General features: G+C 41.7%; 1 protein-coding gene across 1 annotated transcript in view; it reads left to right on the top strand.

Moving 5' to 3' along the window:
• The window catches only part of LOC122542706 (cation channel sperm-associated protein subunit gamma-like), a 216,295-nt gene that overhangs the window by 50,140 nt on the left and 147,086 nt on the right, over nt 1-19,069 (top strand). The window contains exon 9 of the mRNA XM_043680685.1: nt 8,429-8,555. Coding sequence (XP_043536620.1) covers nt 8,429-8,555 — 127 coding nt within the window. The remainder of the gene's footprint in view (nt 1-8,428; nt 8,556-19,069) is intronic.

The following is a 19,069-nucleotide window of genomic DNA, read 5'->3' on the forward strand; positions in this document are numbered from 1 at the left end:
TTGCCCTCCTGATTTCCCTCTTAAGTATACTCCTACTTTCTTTATACTCTTCTAAGGATTCACTCGATCTATCTTGTCTATACCTGACATATGCTTCCTTCTTTTTCTTAACCAAACCCTCAATTTCTTTAGTCACCCAGCATTCCCTATACCTACCAGCCTTCCCTTTCACCCTGACAGGAATATACTTTCTCTGGATTCTTGTATCTCATTTCTGAAGACTTCCCATTTTCCAGCCGTCCCTTTACCCATGACTATTGATGATACCAATATCTCAGCAAGGGACTCAGCAATCTCTTCTCTAGCTTCCCACAAGGTTACAGGAAACACTTGATCAACTTCTGGGAACTTATCTATATTTACATGTTTTAAGACCTCCAGCATATCCTCTTTTGTAACTTGAACTCTTTTCAAGACATCACTATTTATTTCTCTAAGTACTCCGGCTTCCATATACTTCTTCACAGTAAATACTGACATAAAATATTTGTTTAGTATCTGAGCCAACTCCTGTAGTTTATGACGCAGTGAATTTGTTCCATTATCCAATGCAATCATACCTGTAACAGTACCTTCCCACTTGCTCCCTATATCCCTGGGTTGTCTGAGAAACCTGTCTATTCCAGCCTTAAATGGATTCAACATTGAAGGATTCCAACCCTTAATGGTAGGTAATTCCAAAAAGTTCAGAACTCTCAGAGTGAAGTAACTTCAGCTCATACCAATACATGAATTAGATGTAGCAGTCAGCCACTTGGATCATCGAGGTTGCCCCCACCATTCAGTAAGATCATATTTGGTCTGATTAGTCCATGCTCCCAGCCAACTTTTGATAATCTTTCACCCCCTTGCTCATCAAGACTCTTGACCTTAAATATATTTGAGGACTGTCTTTCTGAAAAGCTGATGGAATCAGAGTTGTAACGACTCACAACCCTCTATGAGGAAAACTTTCTCTTCATGTCAGTTTTAAATAGACAATTTTATTTTAAAAAACATTAATCCTTAATTCTAAAATCTCTCGCAATGGGATACATGCTTCCCACATCCACCTTGTCAAGACCCATCATGATCTTGTAGGTTTCAATCAAATTGCCTCCTAATTGTCTAAACTCAGTGGATACAAGCCCAGACTTTCCAACCATTCCTCATAAGGATTCATAAAAAACAAAATTTCAGTCCTAAATGATTAGTCTCTTATTCTGAGACTATGCCTCTGAGATTTAGATTTTTCAACCAGCACTGACCTTTTACAAGCCCTCAGAATATCTGCCAAACTTTCAGACCATGACTTCCTGAACACCCCTTGAATGCAAGGAGAAAGTGAGGACTCCAGATACTGGAGATCAGAGTCGAGAGTGTGGTCCAACAGGATCCGAGAAGCAGGAGAATCGACGTTTTGGGCATAAGCACTTCATCAGGAATCAATGTTCATTCTTGAAGAATGGCTTCTGCCTGAAATGTTGATTCTCCTGCTCCTCGAATGCTGCCTGACTTGTGCCTTTCCAGCACTACACTCTTGACTGCAAAATCTTTCCCTCAAATTCCCTTCAATCTCAACAGGTTGATTCAATTCATGCGTCCAAAGTAACAATTTACCTGTGTAAAAGAAACAGGATCACTGTGAGCAGTTACTTTTTTTTGATCAGGACTGGTACTAGGAGAATGATTTTGCTTGTCATAGGGTACTGATAGACCTCAAGAGAACATAGGCTAGAGGAACAGGTGGCAGATGGAAACTATTGCAGTGTGAGGTGAAAGGAATATGAAATTCACTGTATGTAGGTTCAGTGGCAAGGCCAGCATTTGTTACTCTACTTTAATTGTCCATGGCTGATTGGCTTTCAAGGTGACTTCAAAGGGCAAAATAGTTAACATCATCGCTCTGGGTCTGGAGTCACATGTAGGCCAGACCAGGTAAAGACAGTATATTTCCTTCCCAAAAGTACATATGAGAACCACATAAATCTTTACAATTTTTGATAGTCTCAGTGTTGGTGACCATGAAACTAACTATATATTCCAGATTTATTTATTTTCTTAATTCATGGGATGTTCATGTCACTGGCCGGGTCAACATTTATTACCCATGAGGTAAAAACAATGACTGCAGATGCTGGAAACCAGATTCTGGATTAGTGGTGCTGGAAGAGCACAGCAGTTCAGGCAGCATCCAAGGAGCTTCGAAATCGCCATTCCTAGTTGCCCTTGAGAAGGTGCCTTCTTAACTTGCTGTAGTCCATGTAGACTTACAATACTGTTAAGGAGAGCATTCCAGGATTTTGATCCAGTGACAATGAAGGAATGGCGATATATTTCCAAATCAGGGTAATGAGTGGCTTGGAGGGGAACCTGCAGATGGTGATGTTCCTTGGTCAGTCTCCTTGGTGTATAGAACTGTGAGAAGACATCTGACATTTTATGAATGGTCTGGACATAGCAAATTGGAAGAAATAAGATTCCATAGGTTTAAGAGGCTAGAATCAGATGCATCAATGTAAGGTGATCAGCAATGTAAACATTTGCACAACGAAAATTTTGTGGATTTTCTTTAACAGTAAATGGTTACGATCTGAATATGTGATGGAGGCAGATTTAATCAAGAATGAATTGAACAGCACCTGAAGAGATAAGATTTATATTTTGTAGGGCTATGGGGAAGTGACAAGGAGTCAAATCGTCTCTTCTTGATATATTATTATTTTATGTCTCTGGTTTTCATGAAAGATCACAACCTGAATTATTAACTTTATTTTTTGCTATACAGATGCTGCCAGACTCACTGAGCATTTCCTGTTTTTTTGCTACTGTCTCTGACTTTGTCCGTCCTCGTTAATGATTTTTTCTTTTGAGGGAAATAGGCTCTTCCTATCCATTTCATGTCAGCCTCTTCTTATTTTATACACTTCAGTTAAATATCCCCTTGGTCTCCTGTTTTCCAAAATGTGGCATCAATGGCCTAAAGCTGTTTCTGATCAGGACATAGGAACCCATCTGGTTCATTAATGTCCTTTAGGGAGGGAAACTGCCATCATTACTTGGTCTGGCTTACATATGACTAGAAACTCACAGCAATGTGGTTGACTTAACAGCCCCTGGGTAATTAAGGATGGGCAATAAATGCTGGTCTAGCCAGTGACGTCCTCATCCCATGAATGAATAAGAAAAAAATAGCTAAACATGCACTAAGTATTATTATTCCTCAGCTAAAGATGGTAATGAGAAAAGATAGAAAGGTGATCTGATAGCTGTCTCTATGTTTATGAAAGGGCTTGACAGCATAGATGCAGAGAAAATATTTCCACCTGTAGGACAGAGCGAACTAGAAGTAGGCAAAATAAGATTATCACTAATAAATCCAATCAGGAATCTGGATGAAAGGCCTTTACCAAGAGAGTGGTAAGAAGTTGAAAGTCACTACCACAGGGAATACTGGTGGTTGAGGTGAATAGTATCAGTACAATTAAGAAGTTCACTAAACACATGACGGGGAGGTCCACCCTCTTCTGTCAGGCAGAAAATACAGAAGCCTGACACATACGCCAACAGGTTCAAGAACAGCTTCTTCCCTGCCTTTATTAGACTGTTGAATGAACCTCTAACTTAAAGTGATATTGATCTTGCGAATGCTTATCTTGCTTTGTACATGTCCTGTGCAGTTTCAACCTTATATGCTTTGCTTTGACTAAGCACCTAAGATGTGCGTGTCTATGTTTGCTATGATCTGCCTGTAATGCTTGCAAAGCAAAGCTTCTTACTGTACTTCCATGCATATGACTACAACAAATCAAATCAAATTTAAGGAAGAAGGTGTGGCAGGAGGCTCACATGAATTATAAATAGACCACTTGCATTGTATATGCCGGAAAGTTATACTGTTACCCCTATGTAATTATGCAAAATACCCAACTTACTTCCAACTTATTCGATACATCACAACCACTTCACTTCAGAATAAGTTCCACTTTCCAACCAGACTGCAAATGAGTTTTGCTGAAAAAAAACATTTTGTCTAAGCTTTTTATCTTGCACTCATCCAAACAATGTGCAAGGAATGCCGAAATAAAAGGAAAATAACATTTATTTTGGTTTGAGGAGTACAAATGTTCTTTTTTCTATACAGGAGCACTTTTCAATATCTGTCCTGCTGAGTGTTTCTTCCCCCCAGTAATACTCAAGTTCTGTCCAACAAAACAACAATCCACCTCTGTAGGTAGATCCAATAAACAATACCAGGGGCAAGGTTCAGAAGAAGACGTGGTCAAAGAGAAAAGTAAGAGACAAGCTGAACAACGTAATCCTGTTTGACTAAGCCACATATGATAAACCATTGAAAGAATTACCCACCTGAGGGGAGACTTGATAGAAGTCTATAAAAATATGAGATGCATCCCAGAGTTGAAATGTCTAATCCTAGGGGGCATGCATTTAAGGTAAGAGGGGAAAGTTCAAAGAAGACATGTGGCAAGTTTTCTACACAGAGAATGGTAGGATTGTGGAGTTGGTGGAGGCAGATATGACAAGAGCATTTAAGGGACTTTTCAATAAGCACATGATTATGCACGTAATGGGGGGATACTGACAAAGGGCAGGCAGAAAGGATTAGCTTAATTTGGTGTCATGTTTACCAAAACACCATGGGCCAATGGGAATAAGGAACAATACTTAAATAAGTGTTTTGTGCTTGTCTTCCACATTATCCACCACTCCACCGACTTTAGTGTCATCTGCAAACTTACTAACCAATCCACCCTATGCCTGTGTCGAAGTCATTTATAAAAAATACAAACAGCAGTAGTCCCAAAACAGATCCTGTGGCACATCACTAGTAACCAGATTCCAGGCTGAATATTTTCCATCAACCACCACCCGCTGCCTTCTTACAGAAATCCAATTTCTAATCTAAACTGCTAAATCACCCTCAATCCCATGCCTCTGCATTCTCTCCAAAGGTTTATCATGTGGAATCTTGTCAAAGGCTTTACTGAAGCCCATGTCCACCACATCAACTGCCCTACCCTCATCTACATGCTTGGTAACCTTCTCAAAAAAACTCAATGAGGTTTGTGAGACACGACCTTCCCTCGATGCAACCATGTTGACTATCTCCAATCAAATTGTTGCTTGCTAGATGATTATAAATCCTATCTCTTATAATTCTTTCCAAAACTTTTCATATAACAGACATAATGCTCACTGGTCTCTAATTACCTGGTTTATCTCTACTGCCCTTCTTGACTAAGGGCACAACATTTGCAATCCTCCAGTCCTCTGGTACTAAACTTGTAGACAATGACGACTCAAAGATCAAGGCCAAAGGCTGCGCCATCTCCTCCCTAGCTTCCCAGAGAATCCTCAGATAAATCCCATCCAGCCAGTGAACGTATCTACTTTCACGCCTTCTAGAATTGATAACACCTCCTTCTTACTAAATTCAGTCCTTTCTTGTCAAATAGACTAGCTTCAGTAATTGAAGGCACAGGATATTGCAAAGGCTAAGTGCCTGACAACTCTCAGGCAGTGTTTAAGCTTTAACAAAGTTAGTCGTGTTTCTGTGAAGCTGTATTTATTGCCTTAATATACAAAAGTAGTTACTATTCAAACTTATTAAAGACTTAAATGGAAAGGAGACGATAAAATGAATAAATCGGGCCCAGTTAGCTTAATGTCTGTTATTGTGAAAAATTTAAAACCTGTTGTAATAGGATATAATAGCAGAGTATTTAAGACTACATAGTATGATCAAATATGGTAAATTGAGATATACTGGGGGCAGGGTGGGCAGTTTCAATATGGCACCCTGTAAATAGTCATGTCGAGAGTGTGGCATTGGAAAAGCGCAACAGGTCAGGCAGCATCCAAGGAGCGGGAGAATTAACGTTTCGGGCATAAGCTCTTCACCAGGATTTTCGTTGATTCTCCTGCTCTTCGGATGCTGCCTGACCCAACTTCTGACTGCCCTAAAGCCTGTCCATCTTTCATTTACAAACCCCAAGTCAGGAATGTGATTGAATACTTTACAAATGCTTGGATGAGTGCGACTGCAACATACTCAAGAAGCTCACCACCATCACTACCACAAGCAGCTGACTTGATTGGCACTGCATTCACTAACAATGCACAGTGACTCCATATGCGCTGCACATAATATGCACTGCATGAATTTGCCAGGTCACCTTTGACAGCACCTTCCAAACCGTCGATCTCTACTTTTTGAATGACAAGAGAAGCAGGTACATGGAAAGACCACCTGCAATGTCCCCTCAAATCTGCACAATATCTTGAATTGGAATTATATCACTCTTTCTTCAATATTCTATGCTTTCAGATCACATGGAACTGGTACTTGAGCCTGTACCAGAAATGTTTTACCATCCTCAAAATGTTCCTAAGCATTAATTTTCCAAAGATAATTAGGCAGCCCATTATTGCCAACCAAAGAGTGAAGTAAATTTGTTATTAAAGACATAGAAATTCTGATCTCAAAATAAAATAAATACCTCATATCTGAGATTGCCACCATTGTATCAGTTCTTTTAATATTTCCTACAATTTGTATGTTACAGGCTAGGCCAGTATTTATTATCCATCCCTAAATGTCCCTTGAGAAAGTAAACTGTCTCCTTGAACTTCTGTAGTTACACCCACAATGCTGTAAGGAAAGGAGCTCCAGGATTTCAACCCAGTGTAAAGATAAAGTCATGCAACAACTTCTAATGGTTATAATGCAATTTGTAGAAAATATATAAAAGATGGCAATGATACTCAAATTACATGAATGAATGGAGTAGAGAACTATTGGTCATAGGGCAGTTTCATCATTCAAGTAAGAGTAACAGAAATTCTGTTGAAGTTGTAAGATCAGTCGAACATCTTGGTAGCTTGAAGACAGCAGCGGAATGTCATGGAAGATAAATGAAGGAAAGGGGACTTCAAAATGAAGAGTTCTCCAACTGAACATTTTCAAATGTAAAACAAAAGTTGCCTTTTGTACCCAGCCATTCTGTGGGATGGTGGATTGGTGAAGCCCTCTTCTGGACAGCATGCAACTGCTGTTACATGCAGGCTGGAAAGGAGGATATCCAATTCTACCCAGCTGAGTCGAACAAGTTTTATACAAATTCAACATCACCACCTTGCTCTTGTACTCTATGCCTCTGTTAATAAAACTGAGGATACCGTGTTAACTGCTTTTTCCACTTGTCCTGCCAACTTCAAGGTATTTTGTAACCAACCATCAGATATGTTATAACACACATCTGGAACAGGTGGGACATGAAATGTGGGACTACCACAAGAGACCTCCTGCCACCTTCAATGATCTGTGTATATATACACCTTAAATCACAAATTAGTGACTACTCAATCGATTACTGGCCCAATTACATGCCTAACTGCTGAGAAAAGTGACTGCCTTCCCAAATAGGAAATCAAAGCTGCCTAACTTCCAGCTGGTTTGGGCCTCTATTTTCCACACTTTGAGGGTGATTGGAGGAATGAGGACATCAGGAGGGTTGTGTGAATAGCCACACCCCTGCATTTGCATCTGACCTCCTTCATCCCCTCACTCTCGAGCTTCCACCTAATGATCTTTTGCAAAAGAAATTGTTAACGTTTTTGCTAGTCCTAATCTTTATTGCTACTCTACAGTCAGGAGCCTAGCATTGGATACATTGCTGCATCACACGTTGGCTGCTACCATCCAATTGGATGGCAGCTTCAGGCAAGGTCGCATACCTTAGCAATGGGACCTGATTGGTTGGGAAGCCAATCAGTCTCCACTTATAAACCTGACAATGGCACTTAGACCAATGTTATGAATACAGATCTATTCTACTCAATTTCTCCCTACTCCATAATTCTGTTAACACAGGAATCAATCCAGTGAATCATTATTGCTTCCCTCTAAATTGAATATAATTTTCCTTTGGGAGACTAAGGGCAGGGATTTTCCTTAGGGGTTGGGAAACTGGCACTTCCTGGTTCCAACACTACGTCAGAAAGGTAGCAGCAATTGCTGGTGTTTTTCTTTTATGGAGGTAGGCTACAATTTTGTCAGAGGGCAGATTGAGCAAATAGCAAGTGCAGTGATGGAGGTGGGTCTAAAGATGCAGTGATCCCATTTAAACATATTAAATTAGCCATTTCTATGACCCAAAGGTAGATTTTTGAACATAGGAATTCTATCATTGGATAAATAAAATAGTTCAAATCTGAAATTATCACAGTCCTATAAATGCTAAATATAGAGTGACTATCAGTCTATCTTCGTTAAAGTATTGTTCTCCTTGACCAGTCTACCTAACTTATATGGGCATAAAACCACTCAAGAAAACACAGGCAAGATTTAGAAGTTAATTGGAGAATAGCTCTGAAATCATGCTAATCGTCATCTCTCTCTCTCTTATTTCTTCCCTTGTCTCTACAGTGAAACAAGGTTTTCTTTTACTTATTGGAACTGAAGATTACACTGACATTCCAATGATACCAATGGGAATTACACTAAGCCATATGAATTCAATGGCCTACATATGGGGAAATTTTTTATTTACCAGGTATTATACATGCCTTTGCTATTTTGAATATAATTGTTGAGGCAGTCATAATTTGCTAAATGTCATAGGTGAGTACATGTAGTTGTATGACTTGTACTTGTATCATTAAGGCTATTCATTATGTTACAGAAGTTCCATTACAAGGCATCTATTGTTTATTTGACTTATTGCCAGTATTGTTTTTATCTCTTGTTATGGACCAAGCTAGGCTTGCTCAAAGCAGTTCAAGAAAGTAGCCTGGACTGTAACTTTGCTAGTTGCTTTAAGCAAGTGTAATGCAGATATTCCAGGGGCAATGCAGCTGGCCCAACCACTTGACCTATCCAAAAACACAACAGATTATCCTAGCTCAATGATGCTGTTCCAAATACTTGCAATAATCCCCACAGACACTCCTTGGCACAAAAGGTAAAATCAAACACAGGGTCTTACAGGAGAGATATCAGAGAGAGAGAGGAAAGGCATGGATCTTTGCTTCTTTGGGTCCAGCAGCTTCATAATGACTGCTTGCTAAAACCAAACCAAACCAGAGAAAGCTAAGCTGGGAGAACTGGCCACTCCCCTTTCATTCTTCCAGTGGTTTCTTGAAACTTGAAAGCCTTTTTCCTGAGATAGTATCTGTTATCTATAATCAACTTGGCCCTAAGACCCTTCAAATGCACATTTTTCACAATCACTGTTTCTTCAACCTCTCTGAAAAAAAATGCCATGGACAGCATAATCTTGTTAAAGGAGTAGCATTGTCCCTCTCCTTTGTTATTTTTATTTAGTTGCTACCTAAATAAAACTGTTAAACCTCGTTGGTTAGTGAAAAATTAAGTTAAAAGAGTGTTTCTTTTTTACTGTTGTGCCTGGTTTCTCAGGAGTGTTTTGTGCGTAACTTATAAATAGCATACTTTCACTAAATTTGCACTTGAAGAGATGAAGCTGGGAGGGGTGGAATGAAGGAGGATAAAAGGTGATAAACCTTACATCTTATGAATTAAAATCTAAGATTATCAAAGTCCTTTTAGTGCTAAATAGAGAGTGACCTAATAATGTTACAATAAGGTTATGTGTTGTTACATTTCTGGGAATCATTTTGGACCAGCCATTCAGTTTTGTGAACAAAATCAATTTAAATTGAGAGCATGTAAAGGAGATGGGAGCAAATTTTCACATTTTGCATTTATTCAGCAAGCGCTGGTTGGTATACTGTTCTGATCAGTCAATAGAATTGGTTGAAATCCTTTTCATGGTGAGGAGGTGAACTGTCATTTCTAATCACCCTGATTCTAACACCATGCTATTTTGCAATGTTGGAAATTGCTTCTTAAAACCAGCATATGTTACGTAAAAACTAGTTTGTCTTCTCCATAGTGAGTGGATGGCCTGTTACTCTGACTGCAATTTGAATCATAATGGCCAGATGTACAGCTTTTTGGCTTGTGCTGTGGAATTACATGTACACTAGTTGAAGGCTAGGAAGAATGTTCTCTTCCTTTCAGAAGACTGATGGAGTCTTGGGGAGGTAAATAAGCAGGCGTAGTTTGCTAAGTGTTCTCGTGCTATCAATCTGGCTGGATTTTCCAATGGCCAGATAATGGTTTCTGAAATGTAGAAGTGAGTTGTTACAAGGGAACTCCATGGAATCCATTGTAGCAAATGGTAAATGAATTACCAGAGAAATTGAAAATTGCACTCGTCAATTTCTCTATCCTACAATGTTTATCCATTTAAATCAGAGAATTTAGAATGTTCCTCTGAAGTAGTTACTCAGGAAGCTATTAAATTTCTAGTCTAACTCCTAAGTAAATACTAAAATTTACCTCTAACTTAACACTCGCATCCCCCCACATCTACTTCCTCCATACTCCTAACAACCCCTCCCAGACACTGACCTGAACCATCTTAACCCTGAGACTTGACACTCCAGTCACATGTCTATCCCTTGGATCCGACACTTCCTTGCCACCCAACATGCTGTCTTTCCCCCGAAGGACTCAACAGTCCTCTACTCCCAGAACCTGACAACCCCTCGCCACCAAATCAGACAACCTCCTTCTTTATGACTTTTTAGATTACTTACAGTGTGGAAACAGGCCCTTCGGCCCAACAATTCCACACCGACCCTCCGAAAAGCAACCCACCCAGACCCATTTCCCTCTGACTAATGCACCTAACACTACGGGCAATGTAGCATGGCCAACTCACCGTGGGAGGAAACCGGAGCACCCAGAGAAAACCCACGCAGACACTGGGAGAATGTGCAAACTCCACACATTCAGTTGCCTGAGGTGGGAATTGAACTGGGTCTCTGGCGTTGTGAGGCAGCAGTGCTAACCACTGTGCCACCGTGCTGCCCACCTGTGACTCAGGTGTGACTGAATCTCTGTGACTCAATACCTCTTTCTGTTACCTGAATCCTTTCCCCTCACCATACCAATCTCCTACCACCGCCACTGGACCTGACTTGCCTTGCCCTGTTGCCAGATCTGAAACCCACCTCTGGTCTGGACTTAACCTCTCTTCCACTTCTTAGGACCGACACTTGAAACCCAACAATCCTGTTTGCTCCGGCCTGACATGCCCCTCCACTGTTCTAGTCCAAATCACCGCTTTACCCACTAACAGAACTGATCTCTCCTAGCTCCTGACCCATTACTCCTGCTCCTCTGCCAGACCCAATCCCTTTCTGGGATACAATCACCCCCACTTGGGACCCAATACCCCTGTCTCCTACCCCTTACTAGACATAGTATTCCTCACTTGCCATGACCTACCTTAGATACTTCATCAGTTACCTGGTCCTTTTTCCAACTTATGTTCTGAAACTCTTCTTACCTGTCACCCTACCCCCTTGGTATCCTACTGATCTGGCATTCTATGTCATGGTACCTACGTCTCTAGAGAAGCATTCTGCATTTCTGAGGGAGCCCTGGTTGAATCTCCTGTCAGAGATGTGTAGCTCTTTCATTGCACTTGAAAGATGTGAAGTGGCAATCTGTGCAAAATTGCCATTCCTTGGAAAACCCAGCCCAATATTTTCAGCAGCAGTGTGTGAAGAAATGTACCAGAGCACAAAAAAGTTTGTTTTCTTCTGAGGAGTTCATTTTGGTTTTCATGGGCTACGTTTTCATTCTTTTTACTTCCATAATGAGGTGATGCAGTCACATATTTACGATACCTTTTTAATTTATGTTGGCAAATGTATTTGGACTCTCACAGAATTGAAGTTGAAATCATTGGTCAATAATCTCAATAATGGTAATTCTAGTTATACTTAAAGCTACTACACACAAGAAAAACATTAGTTTCCAAGATATTTAAATTGACAAAAGTTAGCATAACTTCTTGCAAAATAACTGGCACATACTTCCACACACAAAAAAAGTCCTGAATACACCTTCAGTGTATGGTACTGTCACAGTTCAAATTGAAATTGAACAATTGACGTTCTGATCTTTACAATAGCACCCACTTGCAATCTTCCCCATTGATTAGCTCCTGAATCTATGTGTCCTCAAGCTAGAGATATCACATTCATTTGCAAGATTTCATTATCGATGATTTCAAGCTTCCTAACTCCTAGTAAGCTGAATGTTTCTTTGTGGGCAGGTTTGTGGAGTGATTGGAATGAGGTCAGCCAGGTGGACATTGTAAAATATGATTCTGGATCAGTGGTGCTAGAAGAGCACAGCAATTCAGGCAGCATCCGAGGATTTTGCCTGTCCTCGGATGCTGCCTGAATTGCTGTGCTCTTCCAGCACCACTGATCCAGAATCTGGTTTCCAGCATCTGCAGTCATTGTTTTTACCTCGTTGATTGTAAAATATGAGTTCACTGATTGGGGCTGTTAACCTGATTCAAAAAGGGAACCCTGGCTGACAGATATAAACAGGAATGTTAGGGGTTCTGCTTACTCTAGGAACTGGCTCTGAGCTACATGGGTAAGTGTCATTCACAATGCATGTGTAAATAAAGGGTAATTTGGTGATGGGATACCCACCTTTGTGGAGTTATTTCAATGGTGACAGGAGGAAAATATGCCCCTGAAGAAATTAACTCATAACAGTTTTCTTTGAGTTGGGGTAAACATTCCTGGCATCACAACACTATTTGGGAAGCTTAGCACCTTCGATCCTGCCGTCAAAGACTGGGCCCCATATGTGGCAATAATGCTTAATTTTTTTCTGGGCAAATGACATTGGGGCAGGTGAAAACAATAAGTAATGCTACTGACAGCTTGTGGACCCACAGGTGTTTTGATTATTAGAAGCCTAAACTTCCCTGAGGCACCAGATACTAAAACCTTTCAAGAGTTGATGGATTTAGCTGAACAGTATTATGACACCGAGCCTTTTCTAATTCTGAGACACTATTGGTTTTACTCAACAGTTTGAGATCAAGGGGTATCTGAATTGGGATTTTTGAGGAGGTTAAGAAGACTGACAAAAGCATGTGATTTTGGTTTAACCTTAAATGGGATGCTGAGAGAAAGTTTGAATGTGGGATTAATGATGTGATCTTGCAAAAGTGCCTATTAGCAGAAGCTCAACTGGATTTCAAACAGTACAACTGGCTTTGCCATTAGAAAATGTAGCAAGTGGAGCTTTTGACTTACAGGGTATTCCGATGGAAGTTACACCCTTGCCAGGCTGACTGACCTTGGGGAACACCACTTGAATGAAAACATTTGCATTGTCTTACTCACGACATATCCTGAGGAGAAGGACTTTAGGTCAGTCCACAACAAAACTCCAGATCAAAGCCAAGCATCAGTCAAATGGTTGAAATATTCTTGAGAATCTGGTCGGGTAGGCCATCGTAGTTGCTGCCAGTATGCAGAGTCAAGATAGCAAGAGAGTCCCACTAGACCTGAATTGAATAAGAGAACTCATAGGTCGGTATGCAGGAGAGTACACACCCTGGAAATTTTACCTACAGCTGGTTAGATTAGATTACTTACAGTGTGGAAACAGGCCCTTCAGCCCAACAAGTCCAACTGACCCGCCGAAGCGCAACCCACCCATTCCCCTACATTTACCCCTTTACCTAACACTACGGGCAATTTAGCATGGCCAATTCACCTGACCTGCGCATCTTTGGACTGTGGGAGGAAACCGGAGCACCCGGAGGAAACCCACACAGACACAGGGAGAATGTGCAAACTCCACACAGGCAGTTGCCTGAGGCGGGAATTGAACCCAGGTCTCTGGCGCTGTGAGGCAGCAGTGCTAACCACTGTACCACAATGCCGCCCACTGGTTTGTAACAGTTAAATTGCTTAGCAGCATCCGAATCAGAACTAATCAAAATTAATATCTCATTAGATGGTTACCCATTTCTAATGGAGACCAGTACTGTTGCGGCTGTATCAGTGATAGCAGAACTAGTTTTTACCAAACTTAGCTCTGGACTCCAATCCTTAAGTTTACACAAGACTCAGCCAGGTTGAAAACCTACACCAGAGAATCCATACAGATTAAGATTCCAACTTAGGTTCTGGTCTCTTATGAGAAACAGTTGATTCAGTTACCACTATTTGTCCTAGGAGGCTTGGGCTCAAGCTTGATAGAGTAAAATTTGTTGAGAGAGATGCAGCTTGATTGGCTCAACATTTTTCGATTAGAAAATGACTGCCTGAGTGAAGTCCTAATTAAAAACCTGCAAGTTGTTCAGGAAGGTCTAGAGCCAGCAAAGACGCCAAGGTCACCTTACATGTTGAGCAAGAAGCAATACCACAATTCTGCAAGGCCCGCTTAGTGCCATTTGCCTTACCTACAAACGTAAAGGCAGAAATCAGGAGACCATAAAGCAAAGGAATCATCAAACCAGTCCAGTTTGCAGAATAGGTGACACTGGTCTAATTGCTTGTGAAGCCTGATAGGCCAATTCATCTTTGTGGAGGTTTCAAACAAATGGTAAACCACTTCTCACAACTGGATAACTACTCAGTCCCTCACATTGAGGAATTATATGCAAAACTGGTGGAAGGGGATGTTCTTCATGAAGCTGGACATGAGCCATGTGTACTTGCAATTGTGATTAGATGAGGATTCTCAGAAGTATGCTACAATTAATGCCCATAAGGCTTTGTACCAATATATGAGACTACTTTTTGAGGTACCATTTTGCAGCGGCCGATGGAGAATACTTTACAAGGTCTACCCCAGGTTGGAATTTATCTGGATGATATGCTAATAATTGGGAATCGACGTTTCGGGCATAAGCCCTTCTTCAGGGCTTATGCCCGAAACGTCGATTCTCCTGTTCCCTGGATGCTGCCTGACCTGCTGCGTTTTTCCAGCAACACATTTTCAGCTCTGATCTCCAGCATCTGCAGACCTCACTTTCTCCTTAATAATTGGGAAGACCAATAAAGAGCATTTAGAGAACTTGAGCATATGCTTTAACATTTCTCCAAGGCGGATGCGTACCTTAGGAGAAACAAATGTGTGTTCCAAGCACCCCAAGTGACCTACTTGGGCTACAGAGTCGACAAGACTGGTTTACACCCTTTGGAAGATAAAGTGAGGGTGATCAAAAGTGCCCCAGATATCTTGTCTGTAATAGAGCTTAGATCTTTACTTGGATCAGTTATTATGGAAAATTCAAATGTTGCCTTCGTCCTGGCACCTTTACATGTGTTATTGAAAATGGGGCAGCCTTGGAAATGGTCTTGTAGCCAAGATGTAGCCTTTAGAGAAGTGTAACAGCTGCTATCGATCCCAAGCGAGATGTGCTGCTGACGTGCGATGCCTCCCCTTATGGTATCAGGATAGTGTTTGCTCAGTAGTGGCCTGGGGAGAGGAACATCTGACAGCATATGCTTCCTGGACTTTAGCTGATGCCAAATGAAGGTATGACCAGATAAAGAAGGAAGGTTTGGTATTTATCATTGGTATGAGAAAGTTCCGCCAATACCTTTAATGACGTAAATTTGTAATAGTCAGACCATAAACCCCCGCTAGGGCTACTTAAAGAGGGAAGGGGCTGTGACGTCCATAGCTTCAGGTCGAATTCAGCAGTAGGCTGTTATTCTGCGTGGTACATTAACAAGTTGGAACATTGGCCTCTAGATCAAGTGACAAATGGGATGCATTGAGTTGTTTCCCACTGGTGGATACAGTCCGTTCTGATTTTAAACTTTCTGAACACCCTTCTGGTCACCACTGACAATATCACAAAGCGATCCTGGCCAAACTAAAACAGTTGGTTATGATGGGGGAGAAAAAACCCTTACAACCAGAACCTTTTAAGATGCACTGAAACCAGATCAGCCTAGAGGATGCTATGTTATGGAGAGCAAGAGTAATTGTCCCAACCAAAAATAATTTCCAGATACTGGCTGAAGTCCAACAGGGTCATCCCGAGGTTTTGAAAATGAAAATGTTGGTGAGACGTTATATCTGGTGGTCAGGATTAGATGCCAACATAGTTGTGTTGGTGGGGTTGTGACCAGAGTGCCAACAAGAATAAAAATTACGGCCAGTTGCTCCCGCAAGTTCATGGAATGGCCAGACAAACTCTGGACACAGTCACATGTCAACTATGATGGTCCTTTCATGGGTTCCAGATTTTTACTCATGACAGATGCTTATTCAAAGTGGTTGGGCATGCATAGAGGTTATTTGTCAAACACGGGGACAACAATTGAAAAGTTGCAAGCATCTTTTGCAATACACGGACTCGCAGAAGTGTTGGTCACAGACAATGGGCCATCATTTATCAGCAGGGAATGCGAGTATTTCCTAAGTTGAATGGCATTCAGCCTGTTAGGACAGCTCCATACCAACCATCATCCAATAGTCTGGTGGAAAGTGCAGAACAAACTTTGAAGGTAGGCTTAAAGAAACAGCCTAAAGCCTAATTTAATAGCAAACTGTCCTGGTTCCTGTTTGACGACAGGATCACCCCTCATGCATCTACAGGGACAGCTCCAGCAGAGTTGCTAATGGAGAGAAGACTTTGCACCAAATTAAATCTGATATTCCCAGATCTGGGGTGAAACAGCATCTGGAATGCCAATACCAGACACAAGACACTTCTAAGCCAGAGATACAATTTACTTCAGGGGAAAGCGACTGATGTTGAAACCACGGGAATGGCCTTGCATTGGTAAGAGGCATGGTCAGCTCTTGTGACATGCAAAGTTCAGGATGGAGAGGTAATCCTGAACAAGCACGTGGATCAAATGATAGCTGTAACCTCACAAATGGAGCAGGAGCAAAACATACCGGCCCCTCAGCACATCTTGCAAGGCTGTCAGAACCTATGCATTCTTCCCCTCCACCTAGCATTGAAGAAATCTCTGAGGATGAGATAGAAACAGCAGATATAACCGCCTCAATACCATTACTGCCTGAAGAAGAAGGTGAATTTTAACCAAAATGCTCCAGGCTCAAGAGGCAGGCTACAGGTTCAGTATTTGAGGCAGAGTCAGAGGAACCGGACCTGATGCAAAAATGGCCCAGGAGAAGTGACAGGAAAAAGAATGGAACGACATCCCAAGACATAAAAGGGAAGTGATGTAGCGATTGGAAAGAGGTCAGCTAGGTGGATCTCACAGAATATCAGTTCCCTGATTGGGACTGTTAATCCGGTCCAATCAGGGAAACCTGGCCGACAGCTATAAACAGGAGTGTATCTCGCTCCTGTTTTCTGCAGTGCCACCAAACTCACCACTGTGTGCACACACCATGACATATGGCATCAGTGCACAATATAATCGGGTGTGTTCGACACTGCAAAGCAGAAGCAGTTCCTCTCTTGATGCCAAAAGAGACCACAACACTCATTCCTGGTTTTCACATATAGATGTACAAACATGTCAATATGATGGCACAAATGTACAATAAAACCAAAGCAAAGATGAGTGCTTTGGCTGATTTACATAAAGAGGCCCAACAAGTGAGGATCTTGACAAAAAGGTGTCATTTTGTGACTGGATTTGTCCCCTTGCTTGATGATTATCGCAGACTGACCTATCTTTCATCATCCTGCTCTCCTCAATGACAAGTATTTGTATTATGTTGGATGATTTCTTGTCTCCTGGGGGTTGGGAACTCATGGAGTTGTGTTGTTCAGTGCAATAAGAATGAATGGACAGTCACAGTGCCAAATATTCATATTTTTGTAATTTAACACATTCGAAATATTTTGGTTTTTTTATCTGTTCTGGATCTTCCGACTCAGAATATGTTTTGCGATTTACAGATGTTGATGGATGTTCTCCACATTTCAAACAAATGAAATTTTCTAACATTTTGTCATTTTACCTTCAAAAAGACTCAATAGTATGTGAGATTTTTTCTGTAAAGATGTTTGAAATTTCAAACACAGGACCGTGTGTAAGGTGGTTTTTAACATGTGAAGAGATAAGTTGTAAGTTTAAAAGAAAATAAACAGGAGTGTCAGGGTTACTGTAGGAGCTGGCTCTGAGCTAGGTGGGTCAGTGTCATGTACTATGCACATGTAAGTAAAGGGTGACTTGGTGATGGGATACCAGTTTCTGTGGAATTATTTCAGTTTGAAGCTGTTTTCTTTGCAGCCTTTTTCTCTCCCTTACAGCCTGTCTATACTTTCCACCCTCATTGAAATCTTTTATCTCCCCCACCCCTCCCAATCCCTTGAAGACTCCATCTTTCTTCCAACAGTGCCTCGTTGCAGCCTCCCTGTACTTCAGGTCCACCTTGTGGCTCCTCAAGTCCGTAGCCCCCTTGCAATCACCCCATCTTCCCACATACCCCATGTGGCCACCTAGCTCTTCTTAGGTCCTTTATCTCCTTTTACCCCCTTTGCAGATCCCTCTGAACTCCACATCACACTCTTCTTGCCCCTGAACCATTTCCCCACAGCCAACCTGCAACCCCCTTTCCACCAGTGACTTTGTGGACCCTGTCTCCCCTAAATCCCTGTAGAATCCCTCCCAGCTCCCTTGTAGCCCCTGTCACTTACCAGAACCCTGGCAGCTCCCTGCCCCTCCCCAATACTCCTGTGGCCCACTGTCTAATCCTCTGCCACTTTGCAGCACCTACCAAGCCTCAGTCTCCTTACCAACCCCTTAGACCTCTTGTGCATCGCTGTTTCTCCCTCGCACTCAGTCTATTTGCAGCCATTTTTCTCCCTCAAAGCTCCCCTTCCTGTTATTCAGGGTGAAAAATTGGCTCTGTCCTCAATTCTAACAAAAATACTGAGGTCAATCCTGGCTCACTTTTCTGACCTAAGCAAAACGGTGGGTGCCTCCTGCATGAGGGCCTCCTACACCTGAAACCACACCAGCCCCCTGAAAGAGTTCGGAAACCTCACCCCAGCACATCCTTGGTTTTAGCCCCATGCCCTGAGATCAGCTACCCCAGCTCACTCCCTGGATCTCAGTCCATGTCGCTGTCCCTCCATCCTCAAACCAATTCACACACCTTGCTCTTTCCTGCTTTCACAATTTCCTGCTCTTCCAACAACAGCTCACTGCTGCCACTTATTCACGTAGCTGATTGTTGCTCCTCCAATTACAGATTGTTTCTCTCCCACAC

The sequence above is a fragment of the Chiloscyllium plagiosum genome, chromosome 41 (genome assembly GCF_004010195.1).
Source record: "Chiloscyllium plagiosum isolate BGI_BamShark_2017 chromosome 41, ASM401019v2, whole genome shotgun sequence".
NCBI lineage: Eukaryota > Metazoa > Chordata > Chondrichthyes > Orectolobiformes > Hemiscylliidae > Chiloscyllium > Chiloscyllium plagiosum.